A 22,792-nucleotide genomic window follows, 5' to 3' on the forward strand; every position below is an offset into this window, starting at 1 on the left:
AATTGATTGATTTGTTCTGACATTAATTGCCCTTAGGTACGTAATTTCATGCAAAGTTCCATCCAGGATATATCTTTCCTTCTTTAACTTTTATTTGGAACTGGGTTATCATTTGATGATTTTACTTATTAACTTTGTGTGGTTCAATGTCTTGGGAAACCATTGTTTCATGCTTTGAGACTATATTTCTTACCAACAACATCGATGACGATGGCAGGGACAACAACCGCAGGGTCGTATTCAGCACAGTCTCTTACGTCGACGGATACGGTGCTGGAGAGCCCCACTTTGTTGTAGCCTCGAACAGCAAGACGACGGCACTTACTGAAGTCCAGGCGTTGGGGCAGCAGTACACGGAATGTCATCTGGAACAACCGTTGTGTGGGGTGTGTTGTGATTTATCCATAGTTGTAATCAAGAGTAGATACAATGCTACCTCGTGATTCCCCGGGTTAAAGTAGATATATAGAGAAAATATATAACGTCAACGTTACAGAATAACCAGTCTCGATTATACGATAAAACAGATTCCATTGGGAGAAGAGGCAAAATAGTGGTGACAATTAAATGAATGGACTACTGAACATCAGTGATGACAGCAGGTGTTCACGCAATAGGGTAAGCATGTTCTTCCCGCGTGGTAACACAAGCAAAGCACACGTTTGGCTACCTCGTGGGAACACTGGGTTGAATATATCCAAAGCACAGTATTTCATGTCGGATAAGCAGTTAAATGTGATGGTAGTCAGGCTCGGTGACGTGGGACGTTCCTTACCATATCAACCACTGGTATTTACAGGCCGCACTGATATAGCTTGCCTATTGCTGACTGCGGCGTACAACAACATTCACTTCCCTCATCCAACGTACCACATCCCCGCTGGTTGTGCTGTCTGACACTTGCTGCCACGTTGTCAGAAGCCTGCTGTCGTGGTCACTGTCTGTTAAACTCCATTCGTATCTGTCTACAACGCCATACGCTTCAGTCTTCACTGGCATGTCCGGGTCAGCAAACCTTGACATGGTCACCTCAAGCTGGAACAGTGGACGCAGATGGGTGTGGAGCCTGCTGATGCTGGGGCACGCCCGTATAGAGACTCACAGTAAAAATAATCCCCGAGCCACTAAACCGTCGGCGCCGATGCGGTTCAATAGCACAGTAAAGTATCATTTATATTGTTAGCAATTGTGCAAAACAGTGTCTCTGAGGAACATTTTAGAAGCTGTAGCATTAATGAAGATAGAACTAGTGAAAAGTTGAAATCCATTTGTCAGCTCTCTGTTGGTGAATATCATTCTGTACACAAATCATATCATGGAATTCGCTCACATGACTCGACACATCTTTCAACATGATAATTAGAATGTTGTCAAAAAGAATGAGTTGGAAGTGTATCTTCAATGTAACCGTGATCTTAAAAGGATCGACCAAAGCCATGATGTAAGTACACGATTTCAGCTGCCCTCCGCCCCTACCTGTAAATGACATACTTTTCAGTTACTTGTAAACACAAACTTTTCAGGGTATACCCTTTGACCAATGATCAAACCAATGCATGCTTTTGTTTAGATATGCTTAACGGCGTCGGAGAATACAAGTAGAGACATCCATCAGATTTGCCCTCATCACCTTGGAGCCTGTGTCGGTGTCGGCGTAGTTCACGCTGATGTCGCCGCTAACAAGTGGGTGGTGTAGCACTGTAACTCCGTCACTGTACACGGCGTCAGTGCAGACGTTCACAGCACACAGCTTCACAGCCACCCTGAACGTGTAGCCCGACATGAGATCCAGTCCCGTGGACAGTACGTGGTCGCGGTGTCCAGTGTACTCATAGTCCCTTTCTGTGTGCCAGAGGTCATCTGAACATGGTAAAGAAGGTATGCAGATGATACGTAGATATGCATTTGATATGAAAGATAAAACTTTAGGCGTGGGTTTTGTTTTGACACTGAGCATGACAACACAATGATCATGACAATACGACGAGCATGCAACGGAACAAGCATAACAACACAACGAGCAAGACAACACAATGAGTATGACAACACAGTGAGTATGACAACACAATGAGTATGACAAGACAGTGAGTATGACAACACAATGAGTATGACAACACAGTATGACAACAGTGAGTATGACACACAATGAGCATGACAACACAGTGAGTATGACACACAATGAGCATGACAACACAATGAGTATGACACACCATGAGCATGACAACATGACAAAACAACACCCCACACGAATAAATGATGAGTAAACAAGCATGATTCTACAGTAGATTTTATCGTAGGGCAAAGATTGGATATTTTTATACATCTTTGGCGAGACTCCGTGTACGCTTAATATGCGCCACAATCTAGATTGGCATACACTGTCGTCTCCTTGTATCATGACAGAAGTATATAACACATGCACATAACTTCATATTATTTAAACTATAACCAAACTGGGGACGACTGTCACCCCAACATTACTTGTTTGATATATCATGAAGGCTTATTGTTATCTATCAATCGTGAACAGTCCTTGGGTCCCTCAATGAGAAGTGCCACAGGACAGATCGAACAAAGACATTTCTACACATGCATCTACAGTTGATTTAGAATATATATCATGGAAAGCCCTCTGTTGCTACAGTATACACTGTACAGATAGAGCAAAGTATGACACTGGTGCTTTGTGTCAGTATTTTTAAATACATATCTAGAAACAACCATTTAAATGTATGAACGTATCACTTCAATTTGTCTTGCGTTCATGGAGCTATAAACGTAACGCCTGTGTGTACGCTGTGTACATCCACATGGCGGGTAACGCAGGCTGCACACCGGTCCTTTACGGTTATAACTCCACATGCACGAAAACATATTGAATCATATTGAGGGTGTGGTCATCAGTACCTGATAAAGCGAACCTCTTTTCCAGCTTCCACTTGACATCTGGGTACTGGTGGGTATATTGTTGAAGGATGTTCCAGTGTGCGGCGAACACAGAGGTTGATAGCTGATAATCCTGGTCCTCGTGACAACCATACACGGCAGACTGAAACATGAAACAAGAGGATATACCAACATATACCTGGTGCTCGTGACAGCCATACACGGCAGACTGAAACATGAAACAAGAGGATATACCAACATATACCTGGTCCTCTCGACAGCCATACACGGCAGACTGAAACACGAAACAAGAGGATATACCAACATAGACCTGGTCCTCGTGACAGCCATACACGGCAGACTGAAACATGAAACAAGAGGATATACCAACATATACCTGATCCTCGTGACAGCCATACACGGCAGACTGAAACATGAAACAAGAGGATATACCAACATAGACCTGGTCCTCGTGACAGCCATACACGGCAGACTGAAACATGAAACAAGAGGATATACCAACATAGACCTGGTCCTCGTGACAGCCATACACGGCAGACTGAAACATGAAACAAGAGGATATACCAACATATACCTGGTCCTCGTGACAGCCATACACGACAGACTGAAACATGAAACAAGAGGATATACCAACATATACCTGGTCCTCGTGACAGCCATACACGGCAGACTGAAACATGACACAAGAGGATATACCAACATATACCTGGTCCTCGTGACAGCCATACACGGCAGACTGAAACATGAAACAAGAGGATATACCAACATATACCTGGTCCTCGTGACAGCCATACACGGCAGACTGAAACATGAAACAAGAGGATATACCAACATATACCTGGTCCTCATGACAGCCATACACGGCAGACTGAAACATGAAACAAGAGGATATACCAACATATACCTGGTCCTCATGATAGCCATACACGGCAGACTGAAACATGAAACAAGAGGATATTCCAACATATACCTGGTCCTCGTGACAGCAATACACGGCAGACTGAAACATGAAACAAGAGGATATACCAACATATACCTGGACCTCGTGACAGCCATACACGGCAGACTGAAACATGAAACAAGAGGATATACCATCATATACCTGGTCCTCGTGACAGCCATACACGGCAGACTGAAACATGAAACAAGAGGATATTCCAACATATACCTGGTCCTCGTGACAGCTGTACATGTCAGACTGAAACATGAAACAAGGGGATATACCAACATATACCTAGTCCTCGTGACAGCCATACACGACAGACTGAAACATGAAACAAGAGGTAAACCAACATTTTCCTGGTCCTCTCGACAGCCACACACGGCAGACTGAAACATGAAAGAAGATGATATACAAATATTTTCATGATATCTATACCTGAATTAAAAAAAGAACATTGTTTACTTTAAATTATTATGAAATATTATCAATTAAAAAGATCACAGTCGCTAATTGGCTCACCATGTTATGATGTGTAGGATTCCAGTCCTGTGTCCCTGCAACATTGAAAATAGAAAGTAGGTGGCCACAAAGTAGGCAGCATATCATTTCTAGAGAAGACAAAGTCTAGAATATGTGAAAGTCGTGGCGGACAATGGTAGCAAATGAGGCGATCGTAAAATATCAAAGTCCGATTTGAAAACACCGACGCCCTGCCAGCTTCCAATACTATTCCAGACTCAAGGACTGAGCACGTGCCTCTTTCAAGACATTTGACCGTGACAAATTCATTAGTGTACATTTTCATTATTCGTTCTTCTGTGGTTATTTACTGATTTCACAATTGTATTCTGTACGCATTTCAGTTTGCAAATCATCCCGTAACAAGATAGTAAAACGTTCATCTTGAATTTCTCTTAGACAATACCTTGAATGGAATCACACCCGAGACCATCATATATCGTCATCTCAGAGATGTAAGCGTTGTTGATGACAATGTAAACCCCATCAGAAGACTGGGTCACCTCGCCACCAGCCGACCTCGCCACAACTGTTGTGTAATATTTCTACAAAAAACATTCAGACAATTTTTGTAGCAGTTATGTATATGCTGAAATTATTTCATTATTACAATTAATATAAGTATAAAGTTAGCTAATGGTGGTGTGGTGCGTAAACTTCCGGTTCGGTATACCGCGGACGGTGTTAGTGTGACGGCACTGTGTGGAACTTTCCAGTGGCTGGGTGGGTTGTATATACGCGTCTTTACGTTTTCAACACTGTCTTTACGTTTCTCTCACGCATTTGATCACATCGGAACCACCTTTCATATGAGGATCGCTCATCATCCCTGCCTAGCCAACTTCGGAAGCTTGACCACTGTCGTGGCTGGGTGAATATATAGTATTATCACTGATTTTTGCTATCACCACTGTATTTTTTTATTTGATACTGAGCACTGCCATCATATTATACATTGCCATTGGATATTATACTACCATTCTATTGTGTACGGCCATTGTAATTGCTGTGCAGTAGTTTGTATTGATTTGTAAAACTAGTTAATTTTTGTAATACATTTGTCAATTGTATATCGCTGTTGGTAGTTTGTTGGTTTCACACTAGATTCTTTTTCTTACAGATATCTGGGTGAACATCTTGATTAAATTTGGAAATTGACACGTAACAATATGTCTGAGTGTTGTATGCAGCAGAAAAAGCAGACAGCTGCTTTGCTCTTCAACCATTGAATTAACCATGGATTTCATTGAAGGAACATGTGATTGTAATATTGATCAACCTCAACTTTGGATTGATATATGTAAGTTGTTCCGTTATCTGTCTATACTGCTTTTACAGACAAAATTCATTATCAAACAGATGAGTAAGTAAAACTCTCAACTACACTGCAGGTCTATGTACTAATGCAAATGTCACCTGTGACGTGTTCAGCAGTAGATTCGTGAACTGATGCAGTAGCAAGTGTCCTGTGTCTTCATAGCCTCTCACGTCAACTACCCCGGGCCTGGTGCCAATCCCCGCCTTGTAGGTCACGTTCAACATGTCGTCATCAAACCCATACCACATCGCCTTCAGCCCTCGTGTAGACATTTGGTAGTCGGAGTCCCGCAGTTCCTGCAATGTTTGAGGACACTGTCACAGCCTAGGTGCAAATTAATGAGGGGTTGGGTAGCCTAGTGGTGAAAGCATTCCCTCGTCACTTCGCAGATCCGGTTACGATTACCCATATGGATACAATGGTGTTTCCTTCCGTGATATTGAAGGAATATTGCTAAAGGCGGAGAACTCACCAAAGAAAAGCAGCAAAACGCTTTCCACGACCACAAGAAATCTCGATTGTGTGATTCCGACTCATGCAAATTAAATTTCTTATACTCAAAGTAAAATGAGTTCATCATTTACAGTGAGAAGGTGAATAGTCGTTAAACGCATTTATTCTGCTTTGAAATACTATCTGTAAAGAAAGAAATTACGTTTGCTGACCGTTATCTGAAATAATTCTTCTTCATTTTCGGGGCAAACATCCATGACGACACCAGGTGAGGGCAGCGTGACGTCATGGACGTAAGGTTCTGCTACCGCCACTGTGGACAGCCCGACTGTGTTGGTGACCTTGACTGACACATAGTAGGCGTGGCTGTGATGGAGGTTCCAGTGGAGGTCCCGGAGAGCTACTGCTGTACACGTGGGCGGAGACGTCACTGTGCACCTTGCTCCTGACTGCAGGGCAATGAAGGGCAGGATCTCAGTCCCATACGGCGAGGTACCTGCACACAGTAGAGTAGGTCAAATGTATACGTGGGACTTCCAGGTGATAATGTATCTGCAGTAAACCTAAGCTGGTAGTAAGAGGAGAATGAATAGGGTGATCAGACTCTGTGACTTAGTTGATTAAGAGTCATCGTACCCCGAAGGCGTGAATTGTCAACATGAGTCACTGTAAATTCTGGTTCAAACATATAACTTGGATGCTGATGAGTGTGACGTTAAACAACAAACTAACAAACAAAGATAAGATACACAGACATGACCCTTAGGGGTGTCATCGGACAGATATGTAATAAATATATTTAAGACTATTTGAAGCATTTATGAGATTAATTAAAACGAAGACAAGACCGCCACTTCTTACCTACGGCAGCTTCATACTTGAGGTGAGCAGTATCAGGGTCCGTGACATCTGAGTTGTTCCACGTCACTAGGAGATGACTCAGACTGGGAGTGAGGGCAGCAGTGACTCCCCCGTTAAAGACAGGCTTCTGGGTGTGCACGAGGAGACGCCCCAGGACCTGAAGAAAGCAGGAGGTTTAGGAAAACATGTCATGTAGCTCATTAGGTAATGTATCATCAAATGTGCTCAAACAGGTAAATGGACTGATAAGTCTCAGAATATAAATAAACTGACGTCCAAAAGAAACTTTACCATCTAAAAAAATAAATTTCAGACAAAGTATAATTTTTTTTTCGATGAAGTCTATCTAAAACACATGACCTAAATACAACAAAAGTTTATGTTAATCGTCTTTCACATGTTTGCGAGAAAACACGCGAAAAAAGTGAAAAACACGTGCCCCACGGACAACTGCAAATGCACGTGCAGGTGAGGGTATGAAACGATTGCAACGGCAAGTCAGACATCCACAGTGATAAAAAACACACAAAAGAAATGCCACGACTCACAGTCGAACAACGTGAACGAGCCTTGGGTATGGTACAGATGGGAGCCGCCCACGCCCTTATTGCACGAACTTTTGGCTGCTCCCGTGTTGCCGTTACCAACTTGATGCAACGTTACAGACAGACAGGGCGGACAGCTGACAGGCCAAGAACAGGCAGACCCAGGGTGACCACGACCCATGATGACCGGTACTTGCGTACCTTGCACCTCCGAAATCGCTTCCTGACAGTGACGTCATCGGCGACAAATGCCTTAGGTCACAGGGTTAGTCGACAGACAGTGGCCAGGAGACTCAGGGCTCATGGAATCAGGGCTTTTAATCCATACAGAGGACAGCTATTGACAGCGCAACATCGTCGTCTGCGATTGAGATGGGCCCGGACTGTACGACGTTGGCAACGACATGACTGGCAGAGGGTTGTCTTCACTGACGAAAGTCGATTCTGTATGTTTAGGGCTGATGGAAGACAACGTGGTTACCGCCGAAGGGGTGAACGAACCTCGGCGTGTTGCGTGCAGGAGGTCGTACCATATGGTGGAGGGAGTGTCATTGTGTGGGGAGGTATCTGTGGGCAGGAGAGGACACCGCTGGTCATCGTTGACGTAAACTTGACAGCTCAGCGTTACATGGATAACATACTTCGTCCAGTTGTCCTACCATTTCTCCAACAGCAGCCACGTGGGGTCATTTATCAGCATGACAACGCTAGAGCCCATACAGCCAGAATTGTCACTAACTTCCTCGAAGCCAACAACGTCAACGTCCTGCCGTGGCCTTCACGCTCACCCGACATGTCCCCCATAGAACACCTCTGGGACTTGATGGATCGTCGTGTTCGACAACGACCACACTCTCCAGCCAACCAGTAAGAACTGATCTTGGCCCTCCAAGAAGAATGGCGTCAAATCCCACGTGACCTCATCAGACGACTGACTTTTTCTGTGCGTCGAAAAGGGGTTGCGTGTATTGAGGCATTTGGTGGTCACACACGCTACTAATGACTTGTTAAACATATTGTTTATGTAACCTGCCTATTGTCCATGATTCTGAAAGCTCGAGTTTTGTACCACACCCAACTTTTGGGGGCTCTGACGTCATTTTTGGTCGCGGTATGATTGTCATTTTCAGTGTTGAATATGTTGATATATTGATCTCCTCAATACACTTTACTTCATGCATGTATGTTTTTATGTTTTTGAGCAAGAGTGATTTCAAACTCTGGTAAAGTTTCTTTTGGACGTCAGTTTATAATTCGACAACCCAGTGGGATTTCCGGTTTGGATATGGTTGTTTGTCAAAAGAGCCAAATTAAGGATCGGGAGTCAGGAACTGTGACCAAGCTGATTTATTGATGGCATGGACAGTATGTCATGCTTTCAGTCACTGGTTTCCTCGTTAGTGAGTGAGTTGGGTTTAACGCCGCTTTTAACAGTATTCCAGTTATATTACGGCGTGTCAGCTTAATGTGGGAGGAAAGCCCGAAGTGATGCAGGTCTATGACGTTTACCACTTCGGTGAAACCCACGAGCACGGGTATAGTGCTGACAAACCTAGAAACATAATCGGGGCGAACCGGGATTCGAACCCACAATCATAGGTTTCTGGTGTGCCCAAGGGACGCAACTCTGCACAGCGAATTGCGGCGCCTTAGACGACTGGGCCATCCGTGCCCCCGGTTTCCTCGTTAAGACTCGATACTGACTGCTATTGAACGATACAGTTCACTCATCATCGAAGAATCAGGAGGGAACATTGCTAGTCTCAGTTTACCTGAATGGTTGTAAGCCCAGCTTTGTTGATGGCCTTGATGGCTATGTAGAACTCTTGCCCCTCACTGAGAGAAGGGTGGTAGCCTTGATACTGGGGATGATGATGAGTGGACGTGTACGGCAGGATGTCTGGAGCTGCTTCACCAGAGGGATCTGACATCAGTCCCACCTCGTAGTCATGGATACCGCTCTCCGCATCAGTTCCGGTCCAGTTTACAAACAGCTGGCAAGAGCAATATGTCATCAACAGAAGCCGCACGAAGAATCCTGATATTGTTTTTCTTGAGTCTCAAACTACCGAGTTATGATGATCTTTAAACTGCATTTTTTTTAAACTTGTCGATTTATTAACCATCTAAATTCCCACTGCTATCAAGGGAAGGAATAGGGTGACACTGCATAGCCATGACCCATGAGACGCATTACAGCATTTAACACCAGGTGTGGACAGATGCCACATGCAGAATCATGATATTGTTGTACGTGAGTCTCAATTTACCGAGTTATGATGATCTTTAAACTGCATTTTTAAAAACTTGTCGATTCATTAAGAGTGTACATGCTCACTACTATCAAAGGTGGGATTAGGGTGTGGAAGTGGTGAAAAACTGAAAACCTTTGTCCCACGAGACTCCCAAAATACACAATGAAACACTTCAGCATTTATTAAGTTTAGACATGATCGTCTGTTATGTAAGCTACTATAAATATTTCTCATACGTGGTGCTGTGTAGAAATGTATATCTGGTGGAAACTTGACAACGCTTCAGACTCTATGCAAAATGTTGCATTTCGTTTCAACATCGTTCCATTCCTCATCACGTGAATGGGGAACTTCTCTAACTCTGCTGCATTGATTGCTGTTCCTTTTGATCTGAAAGATTCGTCCGGGTACACCATTAACACGGAGTGGGACCTACAGCTTAAAGGGCTCAAGGGTAAAAAAAAAACACCACAAAAGTTGCATTTAAAAATTGGTGACATAGGAATATTTATAGGTAAAACCATTACAGTCGGTGGCGAGATCACTGTCGCGATCCATTTTCTCGTACTCAATAGACACAGCCGTACGTCAAACAACCATCCAGCTTTATTTGTATTCTCTGTATTCTCTTGTAACTATGATCAGCAACATTATTTATGCCTGCGGCATGACAAGGACAGCACATTGTCCACACAGTTAGAACATTATACTGCATTGAAAGATGGCACTGGATTGTGTAACGTGAGATCTAACTAAAACATGTTGGGACCCATCATATAATACCAGAGGGATATCCATTATGTCTATGCGCTGTTCCGGGACGTTTGTGCACTAAGGCGAAAAGGAACCTCAAAAATTATGTTTAAAATCTTCTTTCATAATCTATAGGCAACAAGAATTGTATTGTTATAACTTAAACACATCTCAATATCCTAATGGTTCGTACCTGCATTGGGTATCTGGTTCAGTAATTCTGCTTCTCCTGCGGTGATTATCTATGAACCAGACCGTGCCTGATGAGGTGGTGACCAGACCCGGGGCAATGCTAGAGGAGGCTACAGCAATCTGTCCCACTGCTGGTGGTGTGTCATCAAGGGTCACTCCGTCAGAACACACAGGGTCAGATGCCTCCAGGGCCCGGTTGTAGGCCACCACTGTCACGTGATACGTCCCTGGGAAAGATGCCGACCAAGCTGCATGTGTCGAGTAGGTTTCCGTCACCTGTAATTGTGATGGTTTGAGACGCATGTATGTGATTGTCAACGAGTAATTTTGCACCCTGGAAGAAACCTTGATAAACCCTCACTCGAAGGAAGTCATACACGTACATTTAATACACTCGTATCCAAACCGAAATGCTCCTTTTGTAGACACTTGTCCGAGAACTGATACTGGTAGAACTTGACCCCACTCTCCCGGTCAAAGAAGCCGTCCCAGTGGGCGTGGAGCTGCAGACTGTCCTGGTAGTCCACTTCCGGGTGTCCAGGCTGACCATCGTGGACAACTCCACGGTGCGGTGGGCTTGCATCTACTGTCACCTAGAGGGGCAGTAACATGATAGAATGTGTCACCTAGAGGGGCAGTAACATGATAGAATGTGTCACCAAGAGGGGCAGTAACATCATACAATGTGTCAACTACAGGGGTAGTAACATGATAGAATGTGTCACCTAGGGGGGCAGTAACATGATAGAATGTGTCAACTACAGGGGCAGTAACATCATAGAATGTGTCACCTAGAGGGACAGTAACATGATAGAATGTGTCACCTACTGGGGCAGTAACATGATAGAATGTGTCATCTAGAGGCGCAGTAACATGATAGAATGTGTCACCTAGAGGGACAGTAAAATGATAGAATGTGTCACCTTGAGGCGCAGTAACATGATAGAATGTGTCACCTAGAGGGGCAGTAACATGATAGAATGTGTCACCTTGAGAAGCAGTAACATGATAAAATGTGTAAATAGAGGGGCAGTAACATCATAGAATGTGTCACCTAGAGAGGCAGTAACATGATCGAATGTGTCACCTAGAGGGGCAGTAACATGATAGAATGTGTCACCTGGAGGGAGAGTAACATCATAGAATGTGTCACCTAGAGGGGCAGTTACATGATAGAATGTGTCACCTAAAGGGGCAGTAACATGATAAGATGTGTCACCTAGTGGGGCAGTAACATCATAGAATGTGTCACCTAGAGGGACAGTAACATGATAGAATGTTTCACCTAGAGAGGCAGTAACATCATGAAATGTGTCATCTAGAGGGACAGTAACATCACAGAATGTGTCACCTAGAGAGGCAGTAACATCATGGGATGTGTCACCTAGAGGGGCAGTAGCGTAATGTGTAATGTGTGTTTAATTAACGTTACATGTATGTTAAGTAGTATCATCGTTACATTAAGATTCAAGATCAATAAAAAATGGCACACTGTCAAACACTTGTTCAATCAGGCGCATGCACACATTGTTCGCTGATGCTTTAAAAAAAAACATACAGGAAAGAATTATCCTCACCTTGATTGCAAGCGACGTGTTTAGTTTGGCGTGGTTCATTACTGTAATCTCGATGAAGTAGTCGGAGTCGTGAACGCCCTTGTGCATGTCGTGGAACACGCCACCATGACTGAGATTAGACGAGATTATGCGTGGTTTGATCTGGAAGTGCCTGTGGTAACACCCTGTCCCTGGCGTACAGTAGCAGTTGGCACCCCGTGCATAGTCACCGTACCTCGCTGTGCAGTTGGCCAGTGTCTGGGGGTAATTAAACACAACTGAATAAATGCAATATAAACAGCAAGATTGGAGCTCCCTGAGACGAAGAAAACATTGATATTAACAGAACAAAGCATCCAATGACAGAGGAAGGTATGTACTTGCGTGTCTCCTTGAGCTGATAGATGTTCTTCTCCGTGGTAGATGTCTGAGCCGGTGATGTTGTCGTAGAGTCTCCACAACACAGTCTCTAGACCACTGTGGTCATCAAACGCCAGCCACTCAAATCTTAAATGCAAGACATGATACTTTTTTGAACGAGTGATTGAGTTTGGTTTAACGCGCCTTTGAACAGCATTTTAGTTATTTTCACGGCGTGTCAGCTTCACGGAGTGATGTGAATCCTGTGAGCACGGGCATGGTACTGACAAACCTAGAAACATAGTTAATGAAAAGTTGGATTTGAACCCATGAGCATAAGTTTCACGAACGCAGGAGGGACGCAACTTAGAACTGCAAATTGCGGCGGATGAGACAAATGGGTCACCCGTTGCTATTGCTTTACGTTGAACGTGCTGTTTACTTACTTAACATGCAGAAAGAGAAACTTACGTCATTTCATTGAATTCCTCCACTCTATGAACACTGATGTTGAGTCTGTCTCCCCTGGTGAGCCACAGGTTCTCTATGACTGGAGGCGATGTGTCCACGTGGACTGTCACACTCTCCTCAAGGAGTTCGCGCCTGATGTCGTACGCCCTGACCCAGAACCTGACGGTGTCTCCGTCCACGAGGACCGGTGTGACTGTCTGGTGCTGAGTCAGACCCTGGCTCTGGAAGTTGGCGTCAGGAGGGGGAGAGAGGATGCTGCTGCCGCCACTGTGGTCAATCAGGAAGGCGGTGCGGTATTCAACTATGCCTGGAACATGGACGCCATTTCTCTCATTGACGTGTCAGCTAACTGTGGGGAGGTGGTTTGTGACACAAAACTATTATAAACAGAACAATTATACAAGACACCAGTTGTGACATAATCATGTGTATTGAAGCAGGGGTGATTGCTTATTCAGTTAAATGACATTTGATAAAACTCAAAACAATTTTTCATAAACGACATTTAACTACTTGCTCACGCTATCAACCACTGATTGTCTCCCCGACGGCATAGGTCATTGCTCACGCTATCAACCACTGATTGTCTCCCCGACGGTATAGATCATAGTTCAAGCTATCACCTGCTATCATCTGTCCCGAAGTCGTCACGTTAAAGCCCACCCACCTTGAGGGAATTCGACTACTGTGTAAATCAGGGCGCAGTCTATCAATCCATCACAAATGCTTCAAGTTCATTCATAAAAGGCAGGTATTGAGGAAATGAAATTCTATAAACACTTCCTCACCCTGCACGTGATCAATGGCGTCTATTCCCCTGGAGTGGTTGTTATCGTCGTAGTCCGGTGTTACGTCATGCAAGGAGGCTGCTTGCTTCAGCCACCCGTTGTTGTAATGGAGGGTGTTGATGTACCTGCAGAGTGTATACGGATGTGTTATATTGTTATACATTCGTGTGTCACAAGTAATTTGCATCGTGCTTGATTAAGTGACAATATATATTATCATTATTATTATTATTATTATATATATACTATTATATATTCAGATTTGAATAAATAAATGCAGCAATGACAGTTTGGGTGATCCTGGCACAGTCAGGATGGTTAGGCTCATCAGCTCATGGCCCTTGCCCCCTCTACACGCAGCCCAGACAGCGAATTGGACTTATCCCAGGAATGGCTTGCCTGGTCGAATCCACCCAGAACTTTTCAGAGAATGTGAAGACCCCCCGACACTGCAGCCTTCTGCATTACCCAGATTGGCAGAAGGGTTATATTCCTGGTAGCAAACCCGGGTACTCTCCCAATGTCAGTCAACAGACTGGGAGGCACTGAGAACAACGAGGAGTCGGACAACTTGGTGCTTGGGATGCAAGCGGGATATTTCGTAAGCGAGGTCCGCATATTTGCCATGTTTTTCCTGAATCTTTCCAGCCTACTTCATTCAAGCGAAGGATTCTACGGGGTGACTGCCCTTCTCAACACACTGTACATAAAATCGATGCAGTATTTGTTCAAATAGCCTCTCCTTGACAAACTGGCCGATTTGATTTGGCACTTCGCTTGGTCGACACTCATTTCTGTACCGTCTAGCAGTGCAGAACCATCAACAAAATCAACACCGACATTGAGATTATGTCCTTGGCTCGTTTCAAGAAAACTCCGGTTAACTTTCTTTTTATCATGAGTCTTAACATGCTTCACAAGAGGATCATCAGACAAATAATGTCTGCAAAAGTGCACAATACAATTCTATCATGTAGAACCCCACGTTAATCAAACCACGCCTTCCCATTATCATTGGTAAATATAAGCGATTGAGGGAAGAACGAGGGTAATTGGATTTGTTTTCTGACATGATTCACGGAGTCCAATTTTGAACAAGGTCACTTGCCAAGACAAGCACTACAGTGATACAGGTCACACGAGTTGGTTGATGCATGCTTCCTTACCTCTTCTCCCAGTCGACAGACACGTCCGTCGTATTCCACTGCCAGCGATGGCTTGTTATAGAAGCCGATGACGTCACTAGCAGCCTTGTGCCGTGGACCACGCCCACTTTTGACACCTCATCATAGATGAATATTCGCCGAGCACTCTTGCTGTTTTCGGCCTTGTCGTAGGCGGTTAAAACAAGTGCATACACCCCGGGGTGTGGCAGATGAAACTGGCTCGAAGATATCTGCAAACCAAGGATGAATGATGTATTATTAAGATGTGAAAGATCAGATAACAAAAAGTATTGGCTTGACAAAAAAAATCACACACAATGATCATGATATATTAATTATTTCATGCATGTGAGTAATTCCCTCTAAATTTGTTGATCATACATTTGGATTAGCAATGTGACATGTAAGAACATGTTGTTATGTTTGTAGTATCATTAAGCGAACTGAGTCAGCTGATTGCGACACGAAACCCACGAGCCCGGATGCGGTTTTGAGACCAAGGATCAAATTCGTTCCGAAACTGCCCTTCCAACCATCCCTTCAATGATCCTTGCTTTCTAAGGGACGCAATCCTGTGAGTGAGTGAAAGCATATAATCTGTCATAATAGCATACCTCGCCGCTGTATCTGTCAGATTCAAAGGCTAGTGATTTCTCCACAAGCTGAGAGTCACTTCTGTTGGGATGTTGGTCATAAAGTTCAAATATCGACACCAAGTAGGAGAACACCAGGACGTCGTCCCTCCATCCCTGCCACGTTACACTGATCGGAGCCTGGAGTCAGACGGATACATTACATGAGTATATGACACTCATCAACACATGGACATCACTGACATGTGAACATCATGTAACAATCAAGCCGATTACTGGCCAGCCAAGCAGCATCCAGCAAAGTGCAGGTTTTGTTCCCGTATTCACTGTGTCCATAAGCCTGGAGACCAAGAGTAGATACATGTAATACCATAGTACGCCATGCACCTTTAACAGACTAGAAAATAACTACAATATTCATAAATAGTCTATGACGTAAAAGAAGGTTTGTATGAGGTCATTCCTACAAATATATATTTATTGGACTACAATCTACAATCTTACAAAACTAGAATAATAACGACATTACTATTCTCGCATTTTACAATTACAGAGTTTCAATTTCCCAGGTTCCCAATATATAAAATTATTTAATAAAGCAACTATAATCTATAATCTATCCCTATTTGGTTTTCAGGTACACTGATTCAGAAATTGACTCGTTGTTAAACTCAGTATTGAGAACAATAATCGTTCTTCACAAATTCTCAAATGACCTGTGTGTGGGTCTTGGCCACCGATATCATGTCATCTGTGCAATTCTCCTCCAGATCTACACTGCAGTGATGTGGGTCTATAAAATCAAACCCGAGGATATAACGATTGATTTGTGTCTTTCCTTCGTAGTAGTAAGTCACGAGACTGCCGCTCTCCTTGTTCCTCACTTTAACGTAGCCACCATTAGTTGCCTCAAATGTAAATTCCATTCTGAGAAAAAACAAAACGGATGATCAAAGAAGTGCAAGAGCTTGCGTAAAATGTAACTGGCTATTATTTCTGTCATAGCAAATTTAAACGATAAGTTTACCTTGATTATTGCAAAAAATGTTCGTTTTTCAAGGCCTTCTACCATGTCACGTGACTCACATATCTCCACTCTCCACTGGTAGGGAGAGAAACGTGTCCGCAGTCACGTCCTCCTCACAGGTCAACTTAGTTTGACGAGGTGCCGTCTTACTGGGGCCATCGCAAGGTCGTACAGAGCTAATTATGACAGAGTCGTCTGGAACAAACTTACAACCTTAGATCTGCTTACATTAATCGGACTACTCACACACAGGCTATTGAGAAATCTCAACGGTTTACCATTAAAACATTGCTTTTGAAAGGACCAAAGATGAATAAACCCAAAGTGAACATGTTTATCAAATAGCAAATAACTATGGATACCTAATATGTCAATTGAAGCCACAAAACCGTTTATATAACCATAAGAAGCATAAGAGTCAAGAGTACAATTCCGTCTGTATCATGGGAATGTGTTTTTGAATCACTCTCAAATGATTATGATACCAGGTGCTTGGGAAAAGGTGAGCGCCTCGGTCACATTGTGAACACCAGTAGAAAACACTTTCAAAGGCAAGTCAACTGTTCATCTGAACAAACACGTGATCATGTGATACAGTCAAAATAGGAATGACATCGGGCGTAATCTTAATCAATGATCATGAAGGAATACACTTTAAAAGAACACAGAGTTCATACTTCGTGTAACTTCAAATGTTGCTTTGGCGTTGATGATGCCAACAGCAAATTCCTCAACATAGGCCTGTCTGGGTGGTGGAGTCGCAGTCATGATGAACTTGGTCTCAAATTTGTAGTAGATCATCCTGGTGTCGTTGATGTTGGTCCAGGACTCGTCTTGGGGAGTTCCTTCATTGGGGTTGTCTGGGGCTTCCACCTTGTCCAGGCCCGGGCCGGTCACCTTCAATGTGTTGTATATAATGGACGGGAACGTGTCGACTGGAAATACAAGTTGAGTGAGTGAATGTATCCTCGATGATCTAGTGTATCATGCATCCATTTCCTTTGCCCACCAAGTCAGTAGCCAATGAACGAAGAGTAGCATCAAACAAAGTTGATAGGACCTGTCAATCAAGGCAGGTAGCTTGAATAACTGTAACTATCAGACTGTAACGAACTGTAACATATATGTCAGGTGGAAGGCGGATGTGTCAGATGACATGGTCAGTAACCGCCAGATTCATCAGTTTCCTGATAACGGGAAGACACAGTTGGAAAAATGCCCCAAGGAATCTATTTCCATGGATAATCAAAATTGGTTATTCTCTGACGTTTCTCTACATACATTCGCAACCATAGCTCTATTTTAAACCCTTTACGAATAACACAAGCCAAAAGAGTCTGTGCTGAGCTACAGACAGGAGCGATGGAGGTGGTGACGTAATTTCAGAAACTAAACAATGTTGAACTGGATCACATTCTGCAGCAAACCCAAGAGGTATTTATAGAAAAGAGTGGATAAGTGAAATTTGTTTAAACAGCAGGCAAAAATAGATATATCAACGGCCTGGACCAGGCAAACCCGTGACATCACCAACTATCCACGCACGAGGACCTGCAATCAGCCAAGTCACCCAAATGATCTCTGATCGTCTCTAGGACAAGAAAGGGCCACTGGCGTCCTACTCTGACCCAGGCAGCAAGGACAGAGATATGGTTGAGTGGAAACCGTTCACCCCACTGTGTGCAGGCCGTCATTCACACATTTAATGTTTTCAGGAAAACAAGACAACTATTGATTGGAAAATATTGTAATACTTTATAATTAACGTTTGTGCCAATATGTTCCTCTCGGATCAACGGTGTAACATTGATTTTGTATGTGTATTTCGTTCCTACTTTTCTTGCAGTGACTGCCGCTAAACTCTGTTGTACAGATACAATTCCTTGCATATTCCTTTGCACATACTCCCGGGTAGCACCGTGTACTGTCACTGCGCCACGAACATGCCTCTGAAAAACACACAGCATACTCGTGTCAGTCATACATTCGAATTAGGTCGCATTTTATATAACTACAGGCACCATTATAACTGTAATAGTGTGGTATGAAGTTGAAAAATCAAAACTTCTCAGAGAATCGCACAGATTCACGCTAAAGCTTTGACTTTTGTGAATCCCCTTCATCAACAGGTCCTCTCTCTAATACTATATTAACTGTGAATATAAAGAAGTTCTTCCTGTATTAAGGATTATGGTTAATCTCTGAGATAGGGGCCATCTTTGGTGGTACATTTGCTGAGCCCTGCAATTTATTCACCTCATCAAAAGTATCGCATCACCAAATTGGAATTTGATTTCTTGACTGTTCAGAGGTACCAACATACAATATTGGACGGTTTTGGTGAGCCTCATTTTGATAACCATGCACTAGCAACACGTCCTGTCTCTTTGGACAACGATGGCCTACCTCACTGAGTACTGACCATCTCCAGAACAACGACAGTGACTATCTGCCTTTGGCATACCTGCATCAAGTCGAGTATCTAGGGATCAGTTTGGTCATTCAGGGACCCTCCAGTGCAGAATCTCCGAGAAGTGACCCGGACATTGCATCAGCAATGGCAACACATACCTCAGTTGGGGATCAGGCTTCTGATTCTGAGCATGAGGAGGCGTCGTGTGGATGTGATCCGTGCACGGGGTGGCTATACCAGATATTGGCTTACACTATTGATCATCTAAATGTGACATGGGTACAACGTTACTAAGACACGTACGTTTTGATCTGTCTATCTCATTTCTTACAGTTATCATATTTACCCAGTTACAGTCCTTGTAATAGCTGGCGAATAAAGTTGTTTCTTTTCTTTGCAAATGCTCATTTTTCCTTTTATTCATGAATTAACGTCTTATGTGACGTTAAGTAACACTTTTGTTTTGCTTTCAAGCTTCTCTTTACACTTTTCTTTTAGACTATCAACAAATTTTGGTGGTGAGATTCTTTTGATGAGTTGTATATTTCTCGTTGTATGGAATTTTATGAGGCTTTGGAATGTAGTACAAAAGAGATCTGGACATGTTTTCAGCCCAAAGTTGTTACTACACGCACCGAACTGTTTTTTATTTAACCAAATGTTCCAAGGCAATATCAAGTACTATACTCTCTGTTCGATACTTTGTGCTATTACTGTTTATACCCCCATCCGTCAACGCAAGTTGTTAAATGTCTTTCAACGACACAAAGTAAAGTCTTGTTCTTACCAGTGGTTTCTAAAACAGGGGCAACAACTCTTCAAACACACTTAATAAAAACCTCTAAAACCAGTCTGTTTGAAACATTAAATGTTGTCACAAGTCAAAACATGCAAATGTTCAAACTCATTCATATGAACAATTGTTACAACAATGACTACATTTGATTTCTGAATAGGTTGTTATTGTCATCAAATATGGAGATCCTTTTAGCAAAGAAGGCATTTGAAATACCTCGTCCAAATGGAGTTTTGATATTGCCAATATGAGCATAAATTCCTATGCGTGTGCATAAAGACAAATAACAGCAAGGTGGGGAGCATAATTGTTGCCCATGAGGGATGTCTACTTCTTGCCTCTTGTCCTATCCCCAAATTCACACGGATGCTATCTAGGAGGAAGACCAGGATTTCACACTTTGATGTATCAGTAAACTTCAGATGACATATCTGTTGACAAATTCTCGCAGATAGACATGTAACTATATCTGTGGTCACAAATGTCTCATAGATCAAGGAATGAAATTGAGTATGTCTTGTGAAATAGTGTGGCAAATCAAAAGTTCTGACAAAATTAAATTTTGTTCTTTTCTGAGACTGCACAGATTCAAGCTAATCCCTCGAGTCCTTGTTAAACCATTTCGTATGTATTTCACCTGCAATTTCAAATATTATGTAATTAATTTCTTCCTTCATTGTATTAAGGATTATGGTTAATCTTTAAGAGAGGGGCCTTATCGGATGGTGCATTTACTGGACCCTGCAATATATTTCTCGTTGTACGGAATTAGTACCTCGTCCAACTGAAGACATGCAACATTCTTCTCTGTTTCTGCCCTGTGGAAGCCAGTATTGAATAACAAGTATATTAAAGATGGTGAATGGGTGTCCACAATTGCCGATACTTACGGATACAGGATTTCTTGTCTGTGGTGACAGCGTACGCTCGTTCCCCCGTCAGCTCCTTGTACACCCCTTCATCACCGGGAACACACCTGGTCAGAGGGCGGCGTACATTCCTCCAGGTCACAGTTGGAGATGGCCGAGCACACTGTCCGTAGAAAACAGGGCATACAGACACTACCGACCTGGGAACTGCACGTAACCAAGCGACCAGAACGAATTTCAGACTTTGTCAACGTATTTAACATACCCAGTTGTGATAGATGTATCATGATTATTAAAACATGTCAGCACCCTATTAATGATTTATTTGAATGAACCTGTCAGAGATGCCAATTTGCCAAGGCTCTCTTCAGGAAAATGAAACAAAATGTAATTCTACAGATCATCCCACTATCGTTGTTATATAAGTTGACTGTATGTGGATATGTGAGCACTCGGTCACTGAGGAATACTTGTGACTAATGGATAAGTTCACAGTTAACCACTCACTCCGGCATCTGTTTCGGCTGGCATAGAAGCCCATCTTGCAGTTGGTGCATGTCTCGGGGAGGCTGCAGGTGCCCCCGCTACTGTATTGGGTTATGCCGTTGCTGTAGATGATGTGGGACGTTCTGTAATTGATGTTGCAGGCGCCGGTGGGGTTAATCACGTTGTCGCAGATGGCTAAAGATGTGTTGATGTAGTCAATAAAGAACATGTCTATCAATGACAGAGCCTTTTTCAGCTTCCATATTCATATCAATGTACTGATTAGTCCCTTAAATATATTTGTGATTAAAAGTATACAATGTTTCCGTAAAGGTAGTTTTACCGTGGGGACAGCCATGGTTATCGGTAGATCTGTATCCAGATTTGCACGCATGCTGCTTGTCGTACACTGTCCTGTTGGAGAGATAGATCCCATGTATGTACAACTTACAACGGCTGCCTGTACACAGAAATAGATCCCATGTATGTACAACCTACACTGTCTACCTGTACACAGAGAGATAGATCCCACGTATTTACAACCTACACTATCTGTACGCAGAGAGATAGATCCCATGTATGTACAACCTACACTACCTGTACACAGAGAGACAGATCCCATGTATGTCACCCTACACTATCTATACACAGGGAGATAGATCCCATGTATGTACAACCTACACTACCTGTACACAGAGAGACAGATCCCATGTATGTCACCCTACACTATCTATACACAGGGAGATAGATCCCATGTATGTACAACCTACACTACCTGTACACAGAGAGACAGATCCCATGTATGTCACCCTACACTATCTATACACAGGGAGATAGATCTCATGTATGTACAACCTACACTACCTGTACACAGAGAGACAGATCCCATGTATGTACAACCTACACTATCTATACACAGGGAGATAGATCCCATGTATGTACAACCTACACTACCTGTACACAGAGAGACAGATCCCATGTATGTCACCCTACACTATCTATACACAGGGAGATAGATCCCATGTATGTACAACCTACACTACCTGTACACAGAGAGATAGATCCCATGTATGTCACCCTACACTATCTATACACAGAGAGATAGATCCCATGTATGTACAACCTACACTACCTGTACACAGGGAGATAGATCCCATGTATGTCACCCTACACTATCTATACACAGGGAGATAGATCCCATGTATGTACAACCTACACTACCTGTACACAGGGAGATAGATCCCATGTATGTACAACCTACACTATCTATACACAGGGAGATAGATCCCATGTATGTACAACCTACACTATCTATACACAGAGAGATAGATCCCATGTATGTACAACCTACACTACCTGTACACAGAGAGACAGATCCCATGTATGTCACCCTACACTATCTATACACAGGGAGATAGATCCCATGTATGTACAACCTACACTACCTGTACACAGGGAGATAGATCCCATGTATGTCACCCTACACTATCTATACACAGGGAGATAGATCCCATGTATGTA

At 43.1% G+C, this 22,792-nt stretch overlaps 1 protein-coding gene across 1 annotated transcript in view; it reads right to left on the reverse strand.

Annotated features, from left to right (window-relative positions):
• LOC139445660 (uncharacterized) overlaps nt 1–22,792 on the reverse strand; it is a 108,542-nt gene that overhangs the window by 21,691 nt on the left and 64,059 nt on the right. Inside the window, 21 exon segments of the mRNA XM_071226852.1 lie at nt 194–365; nt 871–1,035; nt 1,631–1,860; nt 2,908–3,049; nt 4,370–4,404; nt 4,776–4,914; nt 5,786–5,983; nt 6,353–6,636; nt 7,002–7,158; nt 9,319–9,540; nt 10,038–10,191; nt 10,748–11,022; nt 11,130–11,339; nt 12,324–12,560; nt 12,683–12,809; nt 13,134–13,440; nt 13,922–14,046; nt 15,088–15,317; nt 15,702–15,860; nt 16,397–16,607; nt 16,767–16,902. Coding sequence (XP_071082953.1) covers nt 194–365; nt 871–1,035; nt 1,631–1,860; nt 2,908–3,049; nt 4,370–4,404; nt 4,776–4,914; nt 5,786–5,983; nt 6,353–6,636; nt 7,002–7,158; nt 9,319–9,540; nt 10,038–10,191; nt 10,748–11,022; nt 11,130–11,339; nt 12,324–12,560; nt 12,683–12,809; nt 13,134–13,440; nt 13,922–14,046; nt 15,088–15,317; nt 15,702–15,860; nt 16,397–16,607; nt 16,767–16,902 — 3,915 coding nt within the window.

Source organism: Haliotis cracherodii, unplaced genomic scaffold (genome assembly GCF_022045235.1).
Source record: "Haliotis cracherodii isolate W230 unplaced genomic scaffold, xgHalCrac1.p SCAF_6, whole genome shotgun sequence".
NCBI classification, from domain to species: Eukaryota; Metazoa; Mollusca; class Gastropoda; order Lepetellida; family Haliotidae; genus Haliotis; species Haliotis cracherodii.